The sequence below is a fragment of the Hippoglossus hippoglossus genome, chromosome 15, assembly GCF_009819705.1.
Source record: "Hippoglossus hippoglossus isolate fHipHip1 chromosome 15, fHipHip1.pri, whole genome shotgun sequence".
Lineage (NCBI taxonomy): Eukaryota > Metazoa > Chordata > Actinopteri > Pleuronectiformes > Pleuronectidae > Hippoglossus > Hippoglossus hippoglossus.
Genome location: NC_047165.1, coordinates 1,967,951 through 1,993,178, shown reverse-complemented (window position 1 = coordinate 1,993,178; position 25,228 = coordinate 1,967,951). Strand labels below are relative to the sequence as shown.

The window sequence follows — 25,228 nt, the reverse complement described above, 5'->3', positions numbered from 1 at the left end:
ACAAAGTTAGCTAGCGAGCGGGTCTGGCTCGCTGCATGACGTAACCAACCAGTGTGACTCCCAATATGTTTTTATGTCGTTTTCATTCAAAGTTATTCTTTACTCGCCTTTGAGCTGGTGAGTGAGAGCTGGTGGGTGACGTGTTAAAGTTGGTGGTGGTTATAGTTTATATAGTTTATGCTGGTTTCTGTTATGTAATAGTTCTGAATGGGGGGGGGGGCAGACAATCTATTTTTAAACTTGCTCTACTGAATCCTGTTGACGCGAATAGACGCCCAGCCCATTTGTGTTGAACAATCAAACTGTCACATTCACACCTGTCCTGCCACTGGAAACCATAATGCTAACAGCGTGGTTCTCTCTCCCTGTGTCTCACAGTCTGATTCCATTAGAGTCCTGGTGACCGGCGCTGCTGGGCAGATTGCCTATTCCCTGTTGTTCAGCATTGCCAAGGGAGATGTCTTTGGCAAAGATCAGGTGAGAAACAGCTTTCTCTTGCTCATGTAACACACTCAGCGTCCTCATCCCATTAGGTCGTGTCACAAGGCAAGTGTAGGATACTGACACCCCCCCAGTGAACAGCTGTGTGTGCCTGTCACAGGTTTTCTAGGTCACATCTGGGTCTGGTGACACTGAACAGATGTCGTAGGAATTGTTCAGATTGCTCAGGCTCGTCCTCTACGTCCTGCGACGAGTCAGACTCGTCCTTGAAGTTTATGAAATGGATCTTATGCCCAGAGTCTTAGGCCAACTTTAAAGCCACTTGATCCCTCTGGCACGTGCTTTAGTCAGTGAGCCACATGGCCTTGGCCTTCACACTCTGTTCCAGAGACAACTAAGTCCTCCACTGACAAGTCACTACAAGATTTTTAATGTGGTTCCACATGTTTCATTCATCTCATACCATTCTTCCCACTGCCTGCTTCCTTCTCTCCCTCTCCCAGCCAATCACCTTGCTCCTTTTGGACATAACACCAATGTTACCAGTCCTGGATGGCGTTGTCATGGAGCTGCAGGACTGTGCCCTCCCGCTCCTGAGAGGTAACCATTTTAAGGGTGCAACAGATAATTGACATAAGGGGATAACATGACGTATTGTCTTATTCTTATTGATGTACTGGCATCAAATTTTCCTTAAAAATATAAACTGTGGTTTTTGCGTCACAGTTAATCTAAAGATTCAGGTTTCTATTGCCATTCCATGATACACACGTCTCTGCACTCGGCATGTTCCGTCCTGTTGGCCTGTGTTGTGTAGAATAATGACTTCCTCAAACTCTTCAGCTGCCTGTAGCGTCTAAATGCTGAATGGTCGTTAAAAGAAGCAGCTGAAACACAGAAGTACAAAAATAATAACAAATAACATTCATACCCACAGGGTCAAATGAATGATTGCTGACTGCTACACAGCAAACACAGTCTCCCCTCGTGTCTTTTCAATGGATACAAACTTTTGCAACTACAATAAGTTTAAATTACCAGGGCTGGCAGAGCATCCTTGCATATCTAGGACATAGGACTGACTTCCCTCCCTGGAAAGCTTGGTGAACATGGACCCATCTCTGTAACTGCTGTCATGACATCAGTCGTGAGGCGCCATTTTGCGTCATCTCCATTGTGACCTGGTATTTTTCCTATGGAATGGTGCCGTCCTTTGCTTTGTTTGGACGGGGGCTGTGAGAGGCCCCTGTATTAACCAACTGTGCGGCAAAGACAACGCTTCATCCACTGAGATGGGCCCAGCCATACAGGGCAACACTGGGCGCACATGGGATACCTCCCAAACATATTATTCAAAATCGTATGCATGCATGACTCAGAATGGATTTAAAATAATTTTCAAACAATTTTAGATCGGATACAATTCAAATATCCGGCCTTGACAAAAAGCACTGCAGTGCGGTTGATTTCAAAAAGTGTATGAACACGTTTATTCACTTATCTGAAACTTCCAAAATGTTCTCAAAAGTTGAAGAACACACTAATGAAAATAACTGAATCTGAACCTCAGAGCGATGACGTATATTAAAGCATAATTTTTAAATGGGAAAATGTTGAGGAATGATGTATGTAAACATGCCAGTAATTTCATTCAAATTCTCCTTCTGAAGAGATTATTCCCACTGACAAGGAGGAAGTGGCCTTCAAGGACCTGGACGCTGCCATCTTGGTCGGCTCAATGCCCAGGAGGGAGGGCATGGAGAGGAAAGACTTACTCAAAGCCAACGTGGCCATCTTCAAGAGCCAGGGAGCCGCCCTGGAGAAGTATGCCAAGAAGACTGTGAAGGTAATAGCACAGGCTAATATTGGCAAAGGACACATACAAGAGTATGCGTTTACTTTCTAAGGGTGATGTATTATTAGGTGTAAGCTTGCTTGTTTGTTTTCAGGTGCTGGTTGTAGGAAACCCCGCCAACACCAACTGTCTGATTGCAGCCAAGTCTGCTCCCTCCATCCCCAAAGAGAACTTCTCCTGTCTCACCCGTCTGGACCACAACAGGGCTCGCTCTCAGGTGCGTTTCACTGTCCCTGCGTGGCACTTTGTCAGCCTTAGGGTTTTTACTTCCATTTCTGAATTTGCTTTGCGTCCTCTAGGTGGCGATTCGCTGTGGCGTTCCTGCCAGCAATGTCAAGAACATGATCATCTGGGGCAACCACTCGTCCACCCAGTACCCAGATGTGCACCACTGCTTGGTCAACATGTCCGGTGGTGAGCTCGCCTGCTTCGACGCCGTCAAGGATGATGCCTGGCTCAAAGGCGATTTCATAGCTGTGAGCTGATTATCACTATTATTTGTCATTGATGTGTTTCTGTTCAGTGGTTCCAGTCAGTTTTAACAGTCCAACTCCTGAAGCTTAAAATTAACATGGAAACTAGCTGCACAACTCAAGCTAACCCATTTGCTAATTTGTTCACTGTGTGTTGCAGACAGTGCAGCAGAGAGGCGCTGCAGTCATCAAGGCCAGGAAGCTGTCCAGTGCCATGTCTGCCGCCAAGGCCATCTGTGACCACATGAGAGACATCTGGTCAGGCACCCCCCAGGTAAACGCCATGTTCGTTTATATACTGTTGTTCTAACATTGGAACGTCTGCCTGTTGCTGTAATCGGGCAAAACGTGGCTATGGCAATGTCAAATATTGATAGACTGTACTATGCCCTTCATTACTTCACAATTTAGTTGTCATAGTATAACCTCAGTATGGTTATAAGTTTCTCTGTGAGCACCACAGGCAGTTAGATCTTGTGTTACAGGTGAATCTGCTGTTTGTTTTTTAGATGATGTTTGTACTTCTCATGTTGATCAAGCCTTCGTTTCTGACAGATAACATTTGGCCTAAGCTCTTCCAGTTTAACCAGTAGATCTACCTCTTTATTTTAGGACGAGTTCACCTCTATGGGCGTGTACTCCTCTGGAAACTCATATGGAGTCCCAGCAGACCTCATCTATTCATTCCCGATCCAGATCAAGGTGAGACTGGTCTAAACTTGTGGTTTGATTACAGCTAGTTGATTTGTAGCCACAGCAGGGAATCAATAAGTGGTTTCTTGACATGTTTGTCATCACAGTTTATGGTTACTCACATGCATTATGTTCTTCTCTATATGTGCAACAATGAACAACTTAAAGACTAAATTAGTGTGAATATGTAAATTTAAAGTGCAAAAATAACAGCTGAACAAAAACCATTGTTATCTTTGGCTGAAAGTTTCACCTGTGACCACATTCGGTGTCATTGAGTTTGTGGGTGTGGTCAAAAATGCACATGTAGCCACGTCTGACAGTGATGTCACGAGGTGCGTGAGTTCACTTGCAACCAGATGAGCAGTTAAACCACTGGAGGTCGGCAAAAACACGATTTTCAAAGGGGGGGGGGCATTAAATCAATTAAAAGGTTTGTGTGTGTAGAGTGTAGAGGATTGTTTCTCAGTATTTTTTTCAAAAAAACACAACACTTTGTATTTGCTTTAGGACAAGAACTGGACGATTGTGGGCGGCCTGGCCATCAATGATTTTTCCCGATCGAGGATGGACGCCACAGCAGCCGAGCTGATAGAGGAGAGAGACATGGCGGTGTCTTTCCTGGGGGTATGACTAGACCCTGCAGGGCCACCTGACCGGCACTTAGAAGTCCCCAAAACTCCAGATGCACGCCTGTGACGAAGCACTCCACCAACCCCTGCAGTAGTGTGTGTCTGTATGAGTGTGTCTGTGTTTATGAGTGTGAAGTTGGGATTTACACTTTTGTGTTGGGAAGCAGCAGTTATGAAGAAACCAAGTGGAGATGGTTGATGGTTATTGGTTATTGTTGCTGGTGTTTGTTCTCACAGGTTTTTGATACTGTTGGAGATGTTATGGTGTGACCAGTGAAGACAACAGTAATCATTGTCTTTTTCAGGATTACCAGACTCATCCTGTCAGGTAGCAAAGCCATTTCCACCAGAAACGTACTCATTCTGAATCACTCCGTCTGTTTAGTGGAAAAAAAGAATGCATCCAGTTTTAATTTGGTTATGGATTATTGCATTGGTCTCATATTCAGTCGACACCAGAAACACCTTTTTGTTGTACGTGACACACAAGTATCTCCACTCTAACTATAGTCCACCATTTGTTACCAGCTTGTTTCCAATATATTTTCTCTGGGGTTAAGTGAATGGATTCTTGTTACATATAGTCAGTGATGCACTAAGTCCTCAAACACTGGAATGGAAAATGTTAAACAATAAAAAAAAAAGATTCAACAATGAAGTTGTGTTCCTTTTGTTCCCTGTGTATCATCTTAGTGACAAATACAAACACTGGGGTTTCCGCATAGCAGCTGAGCAGTCAGACAGCAATGTGACCTTTATAACAAAAGGTTTATATATTAAAATACCTGCATCACCCAGCCACACTGAGTGACACACAGGGCTCAGCAATTCACTACTGGCAAACTGGTGTATAATGTAGCAGCACTGGTAAAGTCATTTAACCAGTAGCATTTAGTTGTTAGCATAGGTTTAATGGAAAATAAAGCTTTATCTCTCATGGTGGGCAATTACTTTTAATTATGTTTACTGGAGGACCAGATTTTGCTGTTTAGATTGTGTTTTACTATTTTCCTGCCACTGCCATAGGAACCGTGGCACCGTGCAATACCACAATGTCACCAGGAGAGGGCTGTATTTCTCTGTTTAACTCACCAGCAGCATCAGGAACAATGACGTAACATCTGCAGTTGGTTAAATTCACAATGTATCATTCATAGAAATAATTAAAATAAAACTAAGTACATATAATTTGCACTGAAGTGATTCGATCAACAGAAAATATAAAATAAAATCAAACCATTACCTGCAGGTTTATATAATCTCCAGACTTCTAACACATTAATGCCTGAATAATTATAATGGGGTACTTACACTTTCATTCTACTCATAATATATACTTGTACCTTTAAATGTTAGAGAATGTTACACAAACATTACATTTACTGTAGATGTTCGTGTATTGTGTGTATTTTATTTCCAATTCTTCTTAGTTCGCTTTCACCCGGAAATATCAGAGACCAAATCGAACGTACCACAATTCTATTGGTTGTCAAAATTGTCGTCACGGAAAACCTAGCGTTTTCATTGGCCGCCATCCTCCTGCGACCCCCGATAGGGCCCTGCTGTGACCCTCCAAACCAATGCCTTTCAATCTTTTATTGTGATTTATATTTGTATCCGGCGAAAGGAAGGGAAACGGGAGCTGCGCGTTTCAAAGTGAAAACCTGTGTTTTGAAAGAAAAGAAGAATAAATACATTTTTTAAAAAAGCCCAGAGTCCTCCGGCTGCTCGTCTCTTCTTCTCTGTGCGGGATCGCTGCGGTGCTTCAGACCCGCAGACCCAGGCCGTGGACTTCCTCTTCCGGCAGCATCCTGCAGTCACACAGTAAGACAACGGCTTCACATCTCTACGCAGACATGATAATAAAAACAGTATCTGGTGTGTGTGCGCGTGTGTGTGCGTGTGCATGCGTGCGTGTCCCCCCTCAGCTAGCTAGCTAGCTACTGTGGCTCCTAGCTTCCGGTTAGCTAACGTAGCTCCACGGTTTCTGCTGCGGACGTCACTCGACAACTCGTCGTGTTGCGTTCACGTACTTCGGACGTTCATGTTCCATTAGCACATTCCGTCCTCTGTCTGTGTCCCTCCGTCCGTCCGTCATCATCCCCGCAGCCTCTCGCCGGTGCAGCCGGAGAAGTTACCCGGGCACGGATGCAGGTCGAGCGGATCGTGTCCCCGGTTAATCAATGACCGGAGGTTCGCTGTCAGTGCGAGTGATTGGAGGCTGCATCGTAATGAGGCGATAACATGTCAGCGAGGGGCCGAGCAGGGAGGGAAGACGTGACCGGAGGTTGTGTGTCTCAGCCCGGAGGAGTGTGACGTGGTTTACAGCAGCGAGAGGCGGTCACTGAGAGATCCACCTCTTGGGATCACTGAGAGATCCTTGAGACTGAGAGATCCACCTCTTCAGATCACACAGATCTGATCCTTCAGACTGAGAGATCCACCTCTTGGGATCACTGAGAGATCCTTGAGACTGAGAGATCCACCTCTTCAGACTGTGAGATCCACCTCTTCAGATCCCTGAGATCCACCTCTTGGGATCACTGAGAGATCCTTGAGACTGAGAGATCCACCTCTTCAGATCCCTGAGATCCACCTCTTCAGATCTGTGGTTCACATCCTTCAGGCTGAGAGATCCACCTCTTCAGACTGAGAGATCCACCTCTTCAGATCCCTGAGATCCACCTCTTCAGACCTGTGGTTCACATCCTTCAGACTGAGAGATCCACCTCTTCAGACTGAGAGATCCACCTCTTCAGATCCCTGAGATCCACCTCTTCAGACCTGTGGTTCACATCCTTCAGACTGAGAGATCCACCTCTTCAGACCTGTGGTTCACATCCTTCAGGCTCCACCGACTCTCACTGGGATTGGATCTATGTGTTCTTCATTCTGTGGAGGGGGACAGGATGAGTTGTCCTCCCGAGCTTCTCTGCCGACTGGACTGAAGGAGCTGCAAACCTCTGAGCCTTGAAGAAACTTTAGTATTTGACCTCTTCCAGGAGATGTTATCGTCATTAACACTCTGGACCTAATAGTTGGAAACATTTTGCGTTTTTATCGGCCCTTGGATTGACTTTATCTTTTAACTGTATTGTTTTTAACTTGGCAGCTGAAACATGGCACTTTATTTAGAAGGTGAGTGATGTGGAAGGTATTTCACCCTGAACTGTAGATATCAGAAATGAAATATGTGCTTGAGAATGATCGATGTGGATTTTGGGAGCAGAAGCCGATATATTGGTCAATTTATATTTTCTTCATCAAACCTCTATGAAGAAATGTAATTCAGACTTATATATTTTACATAAACTTTGTTATAGCTAGCTATAGATTAAAAGATTACATTAATACAACCAGATATATTATGCTACACACTGTTTCTCTTATACGCATTAGAGATGGGTCATAAACTCTAAATTCTGAAGTGAACACAGCTGAAATTTAAGTTACAATTTGATTTTAAAAGTTTCCTGACGTTTAACTGACTTTAAACTTTCTGACTCAAAGTGGTTTAGTGGGAGTTCTGCACAAAGTTATCTGTTGAATTCACTGGTTTTATTTCAGTGTGTTTTCATTTGACTCATAACTTCTCAAGGGAAGCTGCACTTAAACCTCTTAGCACCGCTGGAACAACTGTTGTAACTGTGTTATGTCTTTTGCTTTGGTTTTAATCCATCATGCATGTGAACAAACAAACTATTTGGATATCATCAAAACACTAATCTCCCTCAGTGCAGAAACCAAACGGGCTCCGGAGGTTTGAACTCGGTCTCAAGTGCTTTTTAAATCCGATCAGAACTCTCAAATTAATTTCTCTCATTTCGCTGCATCAGCAGTAAGACGCGCTAGTTGACAATTAAAAATAATTAGGCTCGGGAGTGCTTTGTTTAATGTGTAATCACACTACTACCAATTAGTGAAACAATCAGAATACATCAAACATTTAATACGAGGAGAATATAATCACTTGAAACAGTCTGTGATACCTCAGATACTTTACTACATATGTCCTCATCCACGGGGTCTGCCATGTTTCACCCTCCTGTTTTTACAGCAGCCCTGAAAGGACAAACCAAACACCGGCTCCAGGGAGGTCCTTTACATTAAATAGTTTCTACGTCACCTGAAGGTCTCTGTAGATTCTCTTCCTGGCTTGGAAAGGCAGGGTGAGGGGGGGGGGGGGGGGGGGGGTATTCAGTTGGTAGAGATGCCACTGAATCCTCCCGCTCCTTTTAACTACACAGTGTTTTAAAGTACTTAAGGTCAGTGGTTCAGATTTTAAAATAAAAACATATAATCCTGTTTTTAACACAAATATATATATATATATATATATAATTTTAGAGATGGATTTAGAGATGCTTTAAGTGAAGCTATTCCCTGTTGGAAAAAAGACATGAGGTGAAACTGGAATGGAGGAATGGCTCCGTTCAGACTCAAACAGATGGTTTGCGTTAGTGAAATGAGTAAAAGTGGAGTCACGAAGCGCTCTGAGGATGCAGGAATATGTTAGAAGTTAGAATCCCGACATGTTGCAGCTGTCTTAAACCTCATCCCCTCACGCTCCTCTATCTTCCCCCGTCCAGGTCTGAGCAAAGGAGTGGCCAACGGAGGGATGGCTCAGTTCCAGGAAATGATGCGGCAGCAGCTGGAGAGCTCCATGCACACGGAGCTGGAGAAACTGCTGGACACCACCACGGGGGCCGAGAGAGAGGTGCGCCCACACTGACTCACTCTCTCTGTCTCTGCGACCATCTGGTTGTGATTTCGAGGGTGGTGGGGTCGCACACAAACACTGGCAAAACACAAAAGTGACACATACTGGAACACAGTGCCAATTAGGGTTCTGCCTACACTCTGGAACAAAGTATATGAGATGAAGTCGCAGGAAGTACGTACATTTTTTCATCTAAATCATAAAATAAACCCAGCCCAGCTGAGATCCTGTACGTTTGTCGGGGGTTCGCCCCAAATAAAATTCTGGTGTTGGGAGTGGACACCTCTGAGCTCACTGCAGCTGATTAATCAAACCCGAAGGCTGAAATCCAAAGTGTTTCCAAAGCTGCTGCTGCTGCTGCGAGAAACTGGCAATAGACTGAGAGGTGCTTGAGTTTCCTGTTAAATGTCTTGGCTGAAAATGCACACATACAAACACAGGGTTTGGCAGTTACTGCTTTCAGACATTGACCAGCAGGCTCTCTCAATAGGCCGACTATCACTAAAGAGAGAATCATACACAGAGAGATAAGATTGGAAGGGACAGTCACACACACACACACACACACACACAAACACAAACACACACACACACACACACACACACACACACACACACACACACACACACACACACACAGGTGTGTCAAGTACTCTTCTGTTGGCCTTAAGGGCTAATAGTTTACTGATAGTTTTACATGGCAAACAGCCAAAGAAGAAACTTGTTCTAAACACAAAGATACACTGAAGGTTTAAAGTTTCTTGTAGCGACAGTAGATGGACAAGAGAAACCGGTTACACAACCACGTAACACTCATGCCTAGAAGGTTTTTAATGTTCCACATAACTATGTTGGAATCTACTAAATCAAAGAGGTCAGCTCATGTGTAGCAAGCAGAGCTTGTTCAGCAGGTTCACTTCTCTCATCAATCCATTATACTTTCGTTGTGGGATTTTTCAATAAGTAATCAGACTTGTATCGCTGCGGTGGCGGCTTCAGCACGTTGAGGAGAAACCTCTCGCCTCGCTGCACAATTTAATACAATCAAACCCACATAGTAACAGAAGTTTCAGTTTATTTATTATAAGAAGTACAGTGCCAGGTGTATGAAGTAAGCACTAAAAAAGAACAAGTCTGATTAACGCTGTAGAGGAAAATTAAATTAAGTTTCTTTAAAGACGACACCTTGTTTGATTCTCTGGCAGTTTATTCAGCTGCCCGGCGGAGAAACCTGGCAGATCACTGCAGTTGTTCATTATAGGCGACATCAGATGCTTTTTTCAGTGGCTCTTACCTCTAGTGTGTCACAGAGGTTTTAGTGTAAAGCTCCTCTTCCCCACAGACGTTTCCTACATGTGCTGGAAGGGCTTGAGTGTTTCACACAGAGGCTGCAAATGAATGAAAACTGTGTGAGAGACTTGTCAAACCTCAGCCACCTTCCCTGGAATGAATACATCTTAAAATATCCTAAAATCCTTGTTTGTTTTTTTCCCAGGTGTCCAGGAAAGACTTTGAGGGCTTCAAGAATCTTTTCCACAGATTTCTGCAGGTGAAGGGGCCGTCGGTCGAGTGGCTCAAGATACAAAGACCTCCAGAGGAATCGGTAAGTGTCTCTTTGGTGTCAGAATGCTGATGGAGGATATTAATCGTCATTGGATTCATGTCCAGTAAGAACTTGTTTTTGTTTTCACTTGGCTGCTCTACATGTTTCTGTAAGTAGCGTCTTTTTTTCGCAATGTTCCAGTTTACACAGAATAACTGAGCCAAACCTGCCACTCACTATCTGCTGGATTGGCAAACTAAGCCAGGAAGTATTTGAACATCCAATAGAGACCACAAAGAAGATCTTATCAGACTTGCTAAAGGTTCATGTGAGATGAGGAAATAAGATCCAGAACATCCTCGAGTTTGAAGAGTTATCAGATGTCAAACACTTTCTCAGATAGTGCGAGATTAAGAGAATAATGCTGCTTGTGTTACAAGTAGAAGCTCGCAACAAAATCCTGAATACCAGTATCATGACTGATCCAGGTGTAAAATAATAGAGTAGTGGTGACTAACTCTTTGCTCGTATTGTTACTCTTCTTCTTTAAAGCAGCCAGGCTCTATGGTGCAGCATCTCCCCTCAGAAGACAGTGAACATTAACATGTGTGAATGTGAAATATCGTTTGGGCGCAGAATCTGAGTTCAGACACAGAAGGGGAGAAAGTAAAAAGCAGATTCACTAAAACGTTGTGCTGCAGCTTCTCATCCTGAGCCGGTGCCGAGCGTCGCTGTTGACGGTTGAATTAGAGACGCTGCCGGCGGAGTGTCATATCAGCCGTCACTAATTAATATTAATTATGGCAGGAACTTGCTGACGGGCTGGAACCTCCATCTGTAACACGACTGCTCAAATCCAACAGAATGACACATCTTCTCTCTAGCAGCTCACGTCACTCTCAATAATTTAAGATTTACTTTTTGGTAGATTTCAGGAAAATGTTCGTAATTCATGATCCATGATCTTTGAATACATCTTAAAAAATATCCACGATTGCGACACAGTTTTGTCGTTGGTGGATTCAGCTTTGGTTGAATTACGAAATGAAGGCAACCAGATGCAGCTTCGCCCCCATGAGTCAGTGTCTGTAATAAAACAGCACAAGTATAAAACATGATGAAGCCAAACACAACCAAACGTAACCCTTACAGAAAGGAAGCGATGCCACATCGTATATATCACTGTTCTTAATTTTTCTTTCCATTGTGGATATTTCTGTACATCTCTGCATTTGAAAAGAAAAAACCATCTCACATCTGGTTGCACACAACCTGTGTTTCCAAATATCCTGGACGTGAGTGAATTCATTATTATAGTAACTGATGCACATATCGCAATGCACCAACTGGAAAAACCACTGTGAACAGGAGTGCCAATATTTGTGTCAATTGATATCCGTCTCCCTTTATGACAGCGCATGCACATCTCAGATAAGAGTATCTCACATCAAAGTTGGTACTTGTACCTTTGACCGACACAGTTGTTAATCTCTGTTTGTAGTTTGAATATTAGAAGCCCTGATAATCCCCGTTGAAATCCACATGGAGTCACAACAGAAGCTTTTGTCTCTGATCTTTACTTAAACATGACAAACTAAACATTCAACAAACCCTTTATTGGTTTTATTGATCCACTATGAATCCTTTATACAGTTATGGTGAATGGTTTTATTTAATTAAAACGTGGTTAATTTCCAGAATCTGAAAGCCTCATTGGAACATTATGAACCACTTGTGTACATAAGTGTTCAGGGATTACAGTTCTCCGTCACTCTGATGGAGTTCTGTCAGGCAGATTCCAGAGAGGCCATGTTTGAGCTCCGAGCGGATCCGTAAGGGTCACATGTCACTCACTGAGCTGTCAGACGTAGGTAAACAAAGTAAATGACAAAAATGCAAATACTCATGTTGGTTAACGGCTTGTCCACACGGACAAAACAAGTCGAGCAGACCAGGGAGGTTACAGCCTCCTCTCTTGCACCACTTCAATGTTACATCAGCCATAACCTACAGTACAGAGCTCCCTGCATTGACTATATTCACTATGATCTTGCCAACGAACCACAGGAGCCTAAGTTTCCTCTTGACGATGCCGTGGTCGGTCACGTACAGAGTCAGAGTGCCCTGTCATCAGTGTTCCATGCAGGATTTCCTTTTTGATAGGTCTTCCTTATTTTTCAGTCACGAGGGACGGTGCTCTGTCGGTTTCCTGAGCACCAGGCTGCCGTGTTTTGTGTGAGCCTCAAAGTGCAGGATTTAAAAAAAAGGGGCAGCAGAGTTAAAAGAGCAAACTTCTGTGACGCGAACTGATCTCAAGGGAACGAACCTCGAAGTCGAGACGCAGAGTTTTGTAGGAGTCAGAATACTGAGCAGTTGGGAGCAGAGCTGGAGAAAAGCCAGCAGGTAGATGGAGCAGCAGTGTGAGTGTTGGTTTCCAGGCTGAATTTCAAACCCAGAGAAACGTCCTTGTTGTTCTTCCGCTGGGACTTTGTGTCGAACTCAGCGGAACACGTCAGGCTGTATAACGTTAAGCACTCGAGAAGTGGAAATGGTCCTGATTTAAGTGGGTTATCTTCCTGTCCTGGAAAAACTCGGTCCACTCCACACAGAGACAAAGTCGAGACTGTATCTGCATCTGATTATTTATGTTTAATTGACTGTGAACTTAATCGCTCTTTGTTCCTTGTTTACCGTCTCTACAGTGATCTGTCTTTTCAAGAAGGATGGATTTAATGTCATGTATTATTAATTTAGTTTTGTGGGTGAAAAAAAAAATAGACAGATTGTTTTAATTTCACTCAGATTCTTCACCAGTTCCCCGTGAATCCGTTTCCTTGTGGTTTTCAAAGAAACGTCTCTAATGAAAACTCTTATTCTGAACTCACATCAAATGATTTTCATGTGACCATTTCTATTCTTATTAAATGTCATGTGACAGAAGTTCACATATGAAAAGCCCCATGTGTCTCAAGGCACACGCTGCTAAGACCTTTAACTTTGTCACTTGTTTATTCAGCGATAGTTGATGACTTGTTTCTCTTCCGTTTTTAATCGGGACCATGCATCAGAGGTCACGACCTTAACGAGAAGCAGAGTCTTAGTTAAAACAAAAGTAAAAGGCCTTGAAACGCTTAAGAATGTCAGTGATTCACAAAAACAGGAACCTGGGAGAAAAGTCATGTGGTGTAATTTGAAAGTAAATGGGTATTGTGGGGGTTTTTTAAGCTTATTTAGGGGATTTCTCTCTGTGAAATCTATCATTAACTAGTGTTTTACAGATCAGTTATGAGTTATTAATAAAATGGGCCAAGAAAAACCTCATAACATGAACATTTCAGTTTTAATTTTACATTTTCACCAACTCATCAGGAATGAATTCATGGATCTTGATGTAAAAAAAAAAAAAAAGGCACATTTAAGGGACTTGATTGAACTCAGGGGACTGTTGGGCCTCGACACAGGAACACACTCTACTAAGTGTTTCTTTTTGACTGTGCTCATGGAAGTAAAAGTCGACATCCCATTAAATACCAGTTTTACCAGTTAAAATAAACATTTGTCATCACATAGGATGCGTCCTCCCCCTCAACTTAACCAATACAAGAAGTGGTCCGATTCCTCCGTGCGAAGAAAAACTGATTCAGCTGCTCACTGGCATTTTTCAGACGTATTCGCTTCTGTCTCACTGAACATTAACAGAACTTCCTCAGTTGCTCGCCTGGCACCGAACTTCAACCAAAACACACACACACACACACACACACACACACACACACACACACACACACACACACACACACACACACACACACACACACACACACACACACACACACACACACACACACACACACACACAAAGGGCACAAGAGGAATTGAGGGTTACGTAAAGAGAAATGGAGGAACAGGGAACTATAAGTAAAATAGAAAATGACAGTTACACACAGTAATGGTGTGTGTGTGTGTGTGTGTGTGTGTGTGTGTGTGTGTGTGTGTGTGTGTGTGTGTGTGTGTGTGTGTGTGTCAGAGAGTGAGTGAGTCAGAGAGATGGAGGGATGAGGATAAACAGACGTCATTTGGCAGCATCTTATCCCAGTGATTAACATGTACAGTAAATGTGAGTAATATGAGAACACAAGTTTAAAGTAAACAGCAGCCATAAGTAATTGGTGTGTGTTTGGCATCTAAAGGAGTCTAACGAGGTGTGGTGAAGAACTAGTTTTCTTTCCTGTGCGTTTCGTCCCACATAACCAGATAATATACTCTATATGGCTCGTGGTGTATTTGCTACTTATATAAATGAAAGTTTTGCCATTTTCGAAACAGATTAACAGCGTAAGAACTTCTGTGACCTTCGCCAAGCAGGTTCTGTTTTCAGCCCTGGGAACTGGTTTGCTTCTTTGTCAGCAGGACTACACAACAAAAACTATTGAATGGATTTACACAAAACTCACTGTGAAGGATGACACATGGGCCAGGAGAATAATTACAATTTTGCAGTGGATCTGAACGAGTAAATTTTGTATTGTTAGCAGGTGTAAGGTACTTTTTAAGTATTTATTGTACAACTTTAACTCTTCCCTGTGAAGCATTGATGTCTGGATCAGTATATAAGTATTTATACATCAGTTGTGATTACAGAAGATGATTAACCCAGTGACGCAGACTCCACAAACAGTTGTAAAGATATTTACAGTGAACGAGCTCTGCACCATTCCTGTCCTTGGGCGGAGGATTGGAGGCTGTAAAAATAATAAAATGTTGGAATGTCCGACACGGTCCTTAATGGCATGCAGCCCTGCAGTTTGTAAAGGTCATTGTGTGTGTATCTGTGTGTGTGTGTGTGTGTGTATCTGTGTGTGTGTGTGTGTGTGTGTGTTGTGCTAGAACTGATGACGAGGTAGAGACGGTTCCCTACATTGTTGTGATGCTGCGGCTCCGTGCGCCCGAGGAGAGGCTTGTGGTTTCTCACATCTTGAATCTGTTTAGACACAGTGGTGGCTTTTTATTCTTTAAAAGGAAGAAAAAAACCCATCTGAATTGGGTTGATGGAAAAATGTGGAACTGTTACTGATCAACCACACATTAAACATCTCGTTATGCAGCGCTGTGCTTCTTCCGCTGCACTCTGGTGAGAGCAGCGGAGTTAAACTCCACTCGTGCGTGCGTCTTTCCCTCCTCCACTGATGCTGATTGCCATGTTGTTCAAACCATTTTTTTTTAGTTGTGTAACATCTCAAACCCTGCTGGCTCGTATCTTCAGTCAATCCGAAAACCATAATCCATCCCTGCGCTCTCTTTGCTGTAGATTAAATACCCTGTGGATTTGTTCCAGGTGCTCACTCCTCCACCTGACAGATTATTGTATTCTCTCTCTCTCTCGCTCTCCTTCAGATCCAGCCCTATGATAGGATCGAGGCTCGCGGCCTGCCGGACAACGTGGCCGACTGTCTGAACAAGCTGGTGGTGGTGAAGCTGAACGGAGGCCTGGGCACCAGCATGGGCTGCAAGGGCCCCAAGAGCCTGATCAGCGTCCGCAACGAGAACACCTTCCTGGACCTCACTGTGCAGCAGATAGAGGTACTTATGGTCTTCGAGGCCTTGGAGAACTCGGTGGTGGTCGGCAGTGTGGGTGTCCCCGGCCCCGATGGTGGCGAGACAATTTATGATGAGTTTGGAGCGTTTTACTGTATTAAGCACTGAAACTGTTCTGCTCCGTTTAGGCACCGGAACGGTTTTGAAAGTAACAATTTACCACCGGTATCGGAAAAACAAACAGACGCTACCCAACCGTACGTATGAGAAACGTCAGGGTGGGACATCAAAGCTCTCTCCTTCACTGTGGAGACGGAGCAGAACAGACACAGGGTTTTAATCACAGACAGGCTGAAGGACACATTCCCCCTCTCACCCAACCTCAGCGGTGAAAACACTAATTTAATTCAGACGTACAAACCATATATGGATCTAAAGTGTAGAGGAAATGAAGGATCTTTTCAGGTTCACATCTTTTTGTGTGTGCTCGGCCGTTTTTTTTTTTTCCATCTCAGTCTCTTACTCAATAGTTTTAATCCTGCTTTACAGATCACACTCTCACTGTGGCTCGGACTTGGCAGCAGGGTCGACAGTTATAGGAGTTGCCTCACTCACTAGACCGTTGGACCGTTGGGAAATGATCGTTGTCACAGCAGCACACACCATCACTCTATGGCTGTGACCTCATAGGTGGAGGAAAAGATCATTATCTGATGTAATACAAGCATCTGTGCTAGTGTTCGTTGCTCTGATGTAATCAGAGGAGTCGGGTTCTCTCTCGATACCACGAGAAAAGCTGAGACTTTCCTCCATGACTCAAGCAACGAGAGACGTTTCAGGGGGAAAAACTAAAAGCACAGCCACCGCCTTTCATTACACAATCCTGCATTCGTATCATAGCTAGACACAAGCCTGCATGTATCTGAGGCGCCTTTGGGGAATACATGTGCTTTTTTAAGTGTGCTGAAAGGAGTTCAGTGTGACATCTGGGGGGAGTTATGGTGAAAGAGGACCTGTTGCTGCGCAGGCCGGGCAGGTCTGTGGGATTGGCAGGGAAACAGAGATGACTGTGTACTGGAGGAGGGGGGGGTGTGTGTGTAAAGAAGGCGTCTACCTGGTAATACTTTAAACAGGACATGTCCAATTCCCTACATAGAACAATTTTTTTTTTTTTTATTGTATAATAACACGAAGCTGTGAGAGATGATGACGATGATTATTATATGAAGGTGTGTGTGTGTGTGTGTGTGTGTGTGTGTGTGTGTGTGTGTGTGTGTGTGTGTGTGTGTGTGTGTGTGTGTGTGTGTGTGTGTGTGTGTGTGTGTGTGTGTGTGTGTGTGTTTAGTAATGGCCTCACAGGATGCTTCCCCCCTCTGAGCACACAGCTCTCTCTGTCCAACTCACCGCTCTCCATTTTCTCCTCAGGTCAGGTCAGATTACGTCCTGACTGAGCTTGGCCATTTAGAACGAGAGAAAATGGATCCCCCCCCCCCCCCCCCCCCCCCCACTCACACACACTCCACCCCCCCCACACACACACACACACACACTTCGATCCCATAACCACATCTCCTGTGTGAGATTATTATTTTGGATCAGTTCAGTGAACAGATGTGGAAAAATCCCCTGGCCGACTGGATGTCGCCACCTGGCTGCTGGAGATTTACTGCTTTCACCTGATGAATTCTTACTGGACCTATTAAGTTGAAGAATGTGTTCACAGTCTGTCCCAGAACAATACCCACATGTCCATATGTGCAGGTATCAGGTGTCTTTATTTGTCTTATAAGGACTTGTGAAGCCTTGTTTTAGCCTCAGGTGAAATATTTGTGCACGAAATGAGGATCGTTGATTCTCTATGATGCATATTGGAGCCATTTTAGCCGCATCCCTCGTCGTTTTCATGATGACCAGCATGAGGAAGCACAGTGTAGCACCTGTAGCTGTGACTGTGGATGCTTCTTTGTCTTTGAATTCTTTCTTTGACAGATTGGAAATTCAACTATTTCTCACATTAGTTTTTCCAAACGGATTAATTCCTCCCTAGATCATTTAAAATGTCTCTTGTCTTGGTTAAAAGTTTTTAATGGGTCTTACTAATCCAAGAATTCAGTTATACTCTGTTGTGCTCATTGTTAGTTGCTGTAGTGTCAGCAAATGTCTGATGCCAAACTAAGTAAATACATAAATGCTTTACATAAGCACATAGACTGTTCATGTAGATCACTGATATTTGAATGTGTATTTTATTCAGGATGCTGCTGCTCAGTCAGTTTTCCGTGGAGACTTGATGTAGAGTCTGTTTGTTTTTCCACAGCACCTGAACAAGACGTACAACACGGACGTGCCCCTGGTTCTCATGAACTCCTTCAACACAGATGAAGACACAAAGAAGATCCTGCAGAAGTACACGCACCACCGCGTCAAGATACACACCTTCAACCAGAGCAGGTGAGACAAGCGCGTCGACAACACGTCAAGTGAAGCGTTGACCCGAAGGTACGCTGGTGCATTCAGACGTGTACATGTACGTTTAAACACACAACTGATCTGATACAGACTCACATCAACCAGTACCAAGTGAAAACTGAGGTTCTTTTTCTGTCACAACAAATATTAAACATGAAGAAAGACTTGGACGGTAGTTCATCGATTTCTGCGTCATTAGTGGCAGATGTTATCACCCACTGTCGCTTCCATTTAGCTTTACTGGAGTCACACTGAGCGTCCGCTCATAATGAACTGGTGTGTATTCAGCGTGGACCAGTCCCCTGCTGCGTGCCGTCCCTGATTCTGGACTGAATCTGTCAGAAACAGCAGCGTCCAGGCAGGAGATGTCATGTGATTTATGGAGAAAGATGTAAATATTGAATGCACTGGTGTCTCTAATTTGTCAGTCAAGTGGAACTTGCTTTTTACTGTTTCCCTTGAATTATTTAGAGCTCTTGTGCGTCCCTCAGCCTGAAGGAGTTGAGTACAAAGCAGGTTTGGACGAAGCTCGAGGATTTAAAGTCAGCGCAGAGAAAGTGTTGAAATGTCACAAAGTGAAAGTAATGAGCGTGAAACTAATTCCATTCAGTCACTTTCATTATTTTTTTAGCTAAAGAAAACATCCTGGTTATTGATGAGCAGAATAGAAGAGTTTGAGTTCACAGAACCCGTCTGGAGTCTCGGGGGTAAACAGAGCTGCAGCAGAATCCAACACAAGTTGTTTCATCTTTCGTTAAACATAATAAAACAGAAAAATCTGCTCGTGTGATGTCATTCGACCCAGTGGTGTGTTTTTAGTCTGAAAGTCTCTGATATCTCCTGACGATGGTGCGTTCAGGGACCGTTTGACGCACCATCGTGTGGCTTTAACCTCCAGCGTAGCCACTTCCTGTGGAAATCAACTTTTGCAAATGCAATTTCCTTTAGTTCGTTTGTCAAACCAGCAAGATGCACATGAAGCGTTTTAGTACAGTGCATAAAAAAAAGTCAATATTCAAAACTCGACTAATCTTGATGCAGCAGTTAATGCTCCGGACAAATTAAAAGATGAGATATAACGATATAATGATCACTAATCATAATGTGGATGATGTTTGATGTTTCTTCAGAGGCATCAGTGGAGGATCCACGACAGGAAACACATTTTAGTGAAAGTATGAGAATGTTCTCGAGCTTCAGTCTGAAATGACGTAAAACCTTTGAAGTGGATGAACCGCTGATCTGAAACATCTTCCCAGAGCTTTTATAAACCCTCCATTAAAAGGTCCTGCGTGTCTCCACAGTGCAGCTGACCAGCTCCTCTGCTCTCTGCACCCCCCCCCCCCCCCCCCCCCTCACGATGAGCTCTGTTAACTCAACCTGACGTGGATCCTTCTTAAAAAACCCTTTGATCACTTTGATGGTTTCAACTCTTTGGCTCGTTGCCTCATCTGCTCTCGTGTACAAAACCTCCTTGGATCCAAGTTCTCTCTTTGTGCTGGTTTTCATCTTTAAAGGTTGCCTGAGATTCACAGCCGGTGACCGTGCAGTACGAGTTCATTTATTTTGTGCGCGTGCTTGTTGGAACTCAGCAGAAAAAGTTATTTCTTTTAAATTGTGCAAAACAAATGGGATAACGTTTAAACCTTCTTTAACTCTTCTCTGCCTCGGTCCAGGTATCCTCGCATCAACAAGGAGTCGCTCCTCCCTGTGGCCTCCAGCTTGAACATTAACGGCCAAAGCACAGAAGGCTGGTACCCTCCGGGCCACGGCGACATCTACGCCAGCTTCTACAACTCGGGCCTGTTGGACCAGCTGATCCAACAGGGCAAGGAGTACATCTTTGTGTCCAACATCGACAACCTGGGAGCCACCGTGGACCTGCACATCCTGCGCCACCTGGTCAGCCAGCCCAACGGCAAGCGCTGCGAGTTCGTCATGGAGGTGACGGACAAGACGCGCGCCGACGTCAAGGTACGTGGGGCAGGGGGGGGGCTCATAATGTCACTTCTGAAAACAGGAAATGTCCGTGTTGAGTTTGACATTCTGTAATAAGATCCCTGTCCTGATTTCCAGGGCGGCACTTTGATCCAGTACGAAGGAAAACTGCGTCTGCTGGAGATCGCTCAGGTGCCCAAGGCCCACGTGGACGAATTCAAATCGGTTTCAAAGTTCAAGATCTTCAACACCAACAACCTGTGGATCTCTCTGTCTGCCATCAAGAGGCTGCAGGAACAGAAGGCCATGAACATGGAGATCATCGTCAACCCCAAGGTGAGTCCAGAGCAGAACTACAACTACAACTACTCAGTGTTATTGAGCAGAGGGAACATTTAAAAGCTGCTGGTTAAAGGTACAAAGTCTGATCAACACAAGTTTTCCACCAAGAAGAGGTGGGTCAGTTCAACTCTATTTGTCTCGCTCCAGATGACATCACACACTTTGTCCAGTGCACTTTACAGAGGGAGTTCAAGACCTCACGGGAATAAAGGAGAGAGACTCAACAGTTCCCACATTGAGCAAACACTCGATGACAGAGGAGAGAAAGAGAGAACTCCTCCCACATGAATCTTTACGTCAGCAGCAAAACAAACATTCTGGATCAGAGGTTTTCAAACGGTGACGTGCGACAGGTCGAAGGTCTCAGGGACGTGGAGAGGGAGAGATGGTGTGGGGGGGAAAGAGTCGAGTTCATGTCCTGAGAACAACAGGAAGTTGAACTAACACACTCAACACACTCGACACACTCGACACACACCACGTGGGGACAGTTTGTTTTCACTGTGCTTCTGCTCAGAGTGAAATCTGAACATCAACACTCTCTCTCTCTGAGGATCTGAGATCAACCGATACCGACTTTTTGAGTCTGATACCGTCATCGGGGAGTAAAATAATTCCGACACTGAATTCAACCAAAACACAAATACAACTGAATATGTAGAACTTTTTAAGGAAAGTTATTAAAGGAATTGAGGAAATATGAATATAAATGCACATCTTATCATATCTTATATTGTTTAGTCTGTAAACTAATAAACACTGATCTGAAGATATTTATGAAAGAGTCATATCAGCATCAGATAAATCTCCTGTGCTGTCGATATGACTTTCATAACCACGACAGACTTTTCCAGAGAATCATCTAATTTAATTGACTTTCAGATTAAAAGCCTGTAGCTAAGTCACCCAACATTATTCTTATTGTTGTTCAGTGGGGGAAAGACTATCAGGCTCCTTCTGTCTGTCAACATGCTCTGGTCTCTGTTTCTTCCTCGTCCTTTACAACACATGACACATGTCCTCGTGACAGTCGGCTGTTAGATCATCGTGTGAGTCTGAGGCCTCGAGGGCAGCAGGACAAAGTGGGACCACACCAGTGCTCAGATAAAACCATTCGCTCTCCCAGAGTAATGATATCATCAGTTCTGTTTCGCCACGTCCATCCTGTCCTGCTAGAAGCAGAGAGATCTCACCACTCTCCTCTACAGAGACCACCTCCTCTGAATAAATCATAACCTGCTAAAACTAGTCTGTAGGAAACTCGCTTCTCTGTGTTCGTCCTGCACGGATCCACTGTCACACCCCCCCCCCCCCTCCCCCCTCCCTCGTCTCTCCTCAGTGAGTAACGCCTCAAGGTCTGAAAATCTACGACCTTCGTAATAAACTCACTGCTGAGTATTTCTTTCTCGGCCTGTAAATGTAATTTTACAGCCCTCGGTTAAAAACTCTCCTAGAGTCATATAGCGAGTGTTGTGTAACTGCAGATAACTTTGTCTAAGTGTGTGTGTTAAGTGTGTGTGTTCAGTGTGTGTGTGTGTGTGTGTTCAGTGTGTGTGTGGCCCCGTCAAGTAAAGAGTGCGGCACTCACACTACAGTGACAGGAGAAGTTTCACATTATGACCTCACACACTTTGAAACTGTGTAAAAGACACTTGAGATAAAAAAACGTCCATGAAGTGGAAACTGTTGCATCATTTCTCTCTTTCTGTCCCACACATCATTATATACTGAAATGTTTCTTCTCTTGTTTGTCATCAGACTCTCGACGGCGGACAGAACGTCGTCCAGCTGGAGACGGCGGTCGGCGCGGCCATCAAGAGCTTCGACTACGCGCTGGGGATAAACGTACCTCGCAGCCGCTTCCTGCCCGTGAAGACCACGTCCGACCTGCTGCTGGTCATGTCCAACCTGTACAGCCTGGACGCCGGCTCGCTCACCATGAGCCCCAGGAGGGAGTTCCCCACGACGCCGCACGTCAAACTGGGCAGCTCCTTCACCAAGGTACAAACCAGAACCGTGGAACTGGGTTAATCTGCACATGTTCCTTTTTCAATTCTGTCACTGGGTCAAACGTTAAATCATCAAAAATCACAAGAGATAAAATGTAAACAGAAATTTACCATTTTCTTCCACCTTGTCCGTCCTGACTTCTCATTCGCTCAACACGTCTTTGAAACACTTCCTGCAAAGACGTGTTGTTTTTACATTTTCATTTTTTATGCTTCATTCAGGGCAAAAACGTGAGAATAGAAATAAAGGGAGAAACGCTAATATAAAATAATGAATATAAAGATGCAGGAAATAAATAGATACATAAATAAATGTGTGAAACATTAGTTGACTCACTCAGGTTTCCTCTGTGTAATCCTCTGACTCATGTCCATGTGATCAGGTTCAGGAATACCTGACTCGCTTCGAGAGCATCCCCGACATGCTGGAGCTCGACCACCTCACCGTGTCTGGAGACGTCACGTTTGGAAAAAACGTTTCACTCAAGGTAAAAGACTTGACTCAAAGTTTTACTGGGAAATTAAATGTTTCTTTAAACACAGAAAATCAGTTTTACTATTCATCCAGCATCACTGTCGAGAAGAATTAGGTTTTAAGAAACGGTCATAAATGGAATCACTAAACTAAACCTCTGGATTGTTTATTCTCTACAAGATGCTGAGATAAACTGTGGATGTGAACTTTAAAACCCTGTGAAACCTCTGGTGTCATGAGAAACACCAGAATAATCTTTAAACTGAGCTTCGAACATCATTGTGAGAGATTTGAATCTGGTTTCCACTGTCACATCAAGTCTCTGGTTGTTGCTGATTTACGGCTTCGATTAAATCCTTTTTGAAAACATCCTGTGTATGATGATTTATGAATCAGATATGACGAACATCAAAGTCAAAGTAAACGAGGCGTTTGCTCTTCTTCTATCTAAAGTTACGTGAGAGTGTTGATCTGATCGTTTATGGGAAACTTTCAAGTAGGATTATGGAATGCAGGACTTTTATTTTGACACTTGCGTAAAAGGATGTGATTACCCGTGTGACCTCTGACCTGAACCTGTGACCCTTCCTCCTCACAGGGCACCGTCATCATCATCGCCAACCACGGCGACCGGATCGATATCCCCGCCGGCTCCATGCTGGAAAACAAGATCGTGTCCGGTAACCTGCGCATACTGGACCACTGAGGCCTTTCTCCACGCCGCCTTTCTCCACGCCGCCGCCCCCCCCCCTATCATGTGATCCTGTTTGTTTCTATCCCAGTCATGTGCCCCGTTTGTCATGTGACCCACACGGACAGGCTGTGAGGTGAAGCCTGTGTGTGATTGCATGTGCAGCGCTGCTGGACGTGTTTGTAGCTTGCATATACTGCCCCCTACAGGCTCCTTAGGAATTATATCAAAGGTTTATGTTATATATCGAAATAATCACAGCTGTCACTTTACATAAAGACATTTATAAGACATAAGAGAAAACAAGAGATTTTATCGTATTTTAGTTCGTTTCCTTAAATCTGCCATAAACAGCTATTTAGTAAAGACACTCATAAAACCGATGACATCATTATTTGTCTCACAGATCTTAACAAGCTGCGACGTCCTCTGTTCTTAACCCTCAGCAAGAATCAGGAAAAACTACAGAAATAATCATTATTATATACAAATAATTGAAAATGTTGAAACACGCGGATCTGACGATGTTACAGTGAAGATCTGCAGTAAAACCAGGAGGCTGATGGGAAATCGTCTGAGGAGTTTTTTAAACATCCTGCTCACGAACAAACGAACAGAGACGAAAACGTTTCGTCTCTGTAGCTTCTGGATTAACGACTTTTATTCAGGCGACGTAACGACAGCGTGAAGTTTTATGTAATAAAAGATATAAGATGTAAAGTGAAGACTTCCCTGTTCAGACCCGCTGTGACGTAGGAAAAACAAACCACCCCGTGCATTACGTTGTTTTGTCCAGTCTGTTCACATGTTGACCTTCACGTTGTGTGAAACCTCGTGCCTCCATCAGTGTCTCACGTCCTTCTGCCTTTTAGCCTCACAGGTCATTTTAAAACAAACGTGTACATACGCAGAGTTTCAGAGAGGAAGATACTTGAGATGGAGACTGAAAGCAATAAGTGTTGATTTGTGACGAGGTCTGAATCCTCGGAGCTGAATAAAGTGCAATATGAAATACTGAGCGTGTGTCGTGTCCCGTGTGTTCCACCTTCAGTCGAGTCTCTCTCCTCCACGTTCCACCGCTCATCTATAAATACATGTCACATGTAAAACATATTTAAAAATATCCGAATCCGTCTGATGCACAAAGTCCAACGTTCGGTCGATTTCAACTCTTCTTCTGTTTCGAGGGGAAATCAAATAAAAACCAGACAAAGTGAGTGAAGTCACTTTTACACTTTATTGTTTAAAGTTGTTACAAAAACGTGTTCGCTGGAAACATTCTTTGCTTTTTGCCTTAATAAGCACAAGGAGACAGACGCCAGACAGACGAAGAAGAAGAAGAGTGAGTGGGGGGGTCAGATGTGTTGGTGTAAACACGAGAGAGAGTGAAGCCCTTACTCACAAACATGGAC

The 25,228-nt window shown here is 43.9% G+C and overlaps 3 protein-coding genes across 5 annotated transcripts in view; 2 read left to right on the top strand and 1 right to left on the bottom strand.

Moving 5' to 3' along the window:
• mdh1ab (malate dehydrogenase 1Ab, NAD (soluble)) overlaps positions 1-4,481 on the top strand; it is a 4,692-nt gene extending 211 nt beyond the window's left edge. The window contains exons 2-9 of the mRNA XM_034608274.1: positions 379-477; positions 945-1,041; positions 2,112-2,287; positions 2,391-2,513; positions 2,596-2,772; positions 2,930-3,043; positions 3,382-3,471; positions 3,973-4,481. Coding sequence (XP_034464165.1) covers positions 379-477; positions 945-1,041; positions 2,112-2,287; positions 2,391-2,513; positions 2,596-2,772; positions 2,930-3,043; positions 3,382-3,471; positions 3,973-4,095 — 999 coding nt within the window. The 3' untranslated portion in view covers positions 4,096-4,481. The remainder of the gene's footprint in view (positions 1-378; positions 478-944; positions 1,042-2,111; positions 2,288-2,390; positions 2,514-2,595; positions 2,773-2,929; positions 3,044-3,381; positions 3,472-3,972) is intronic.
• Positions 3,038-25,228, bottom strand: part of peli1b (pellino E3 ubiquitin protein ligase 1b) — a 53,262-nt gene continuing 31,071 nt past the window's right edge. The window contains exons 8-9 of one of the 2 annotated variants that reach the window (XR_004616235.1): positions 14,803-14,806; positions 3,038-3,075 (exon numbers count right to left, since the gene is read on the bottom strand). The gene's annotated coding sequence lies outside the window, so the exon portion shown is untranslated. Of the gene's footprint in view, positions 3,076-14,724; positions 14,742-14,802; positions 14,807-25,228 lie in introns of those variants that run through there. The other variant, XM_034608273.1, reaches the window with a different exon arrangement.
• Positions 5,647-24,516, top strand: ugp2b (UDP-glucose pyrophosphorylase 2b). 2 transcript variants are annotated; one of them, XM_034608270.1, is made up of 10 exons: positions 5,647-5,918; positions 8,684-8,811; positions 10,310-10,417; positions 15,752-15,937; positions 18,210-18,343; positions 20,038-20,335; positions 20,438-20,635; positions 22,400-22,642; positions 23,034-23,138; positions 23,724-24,516. In XM_034608270.1, the coding sequence occupies exons 2-10, from the start codon at positions 8,713-8,715 to the stop codon at positions 23,829-23,831; spliced, it is 1,479 nt and encodes a 492-aa protein (XP_034464161.1). In that variant the 5' UTR covers positions 5,647-5,918; positions 8,684-8,712; the 3' UTR covers positions 23,832-24,516. The 2 variants fall into 2 exon arrangements, with proteins under 2 accessions (XP_034464161.1, XP_034464160.1); XM_034608269.1 differs by lacking the exon at positions 5,647-5,918 and adding an exon at positions 6,801-7,232.

Excerpts from the sequence above, each read along its gene's own strand:
- ugp2b (XM_034608269.1), top strand. Across the intron at positions 15,938-18,209 it reads TCACTGTGCAGCAGATAGAG|CACCTGAACAAGACGTACAA; the intron begins GTACTTATGGTC and ends GTTTTTCCACAG. Across the intron at positions 20,636-22,399 it reads AGATCATCGTCAACCCCAAG|ACTCTCGACGGCGGACAGAA; the intron begins GTGAGTCCAGAG and ends GTTTGTCATCAG.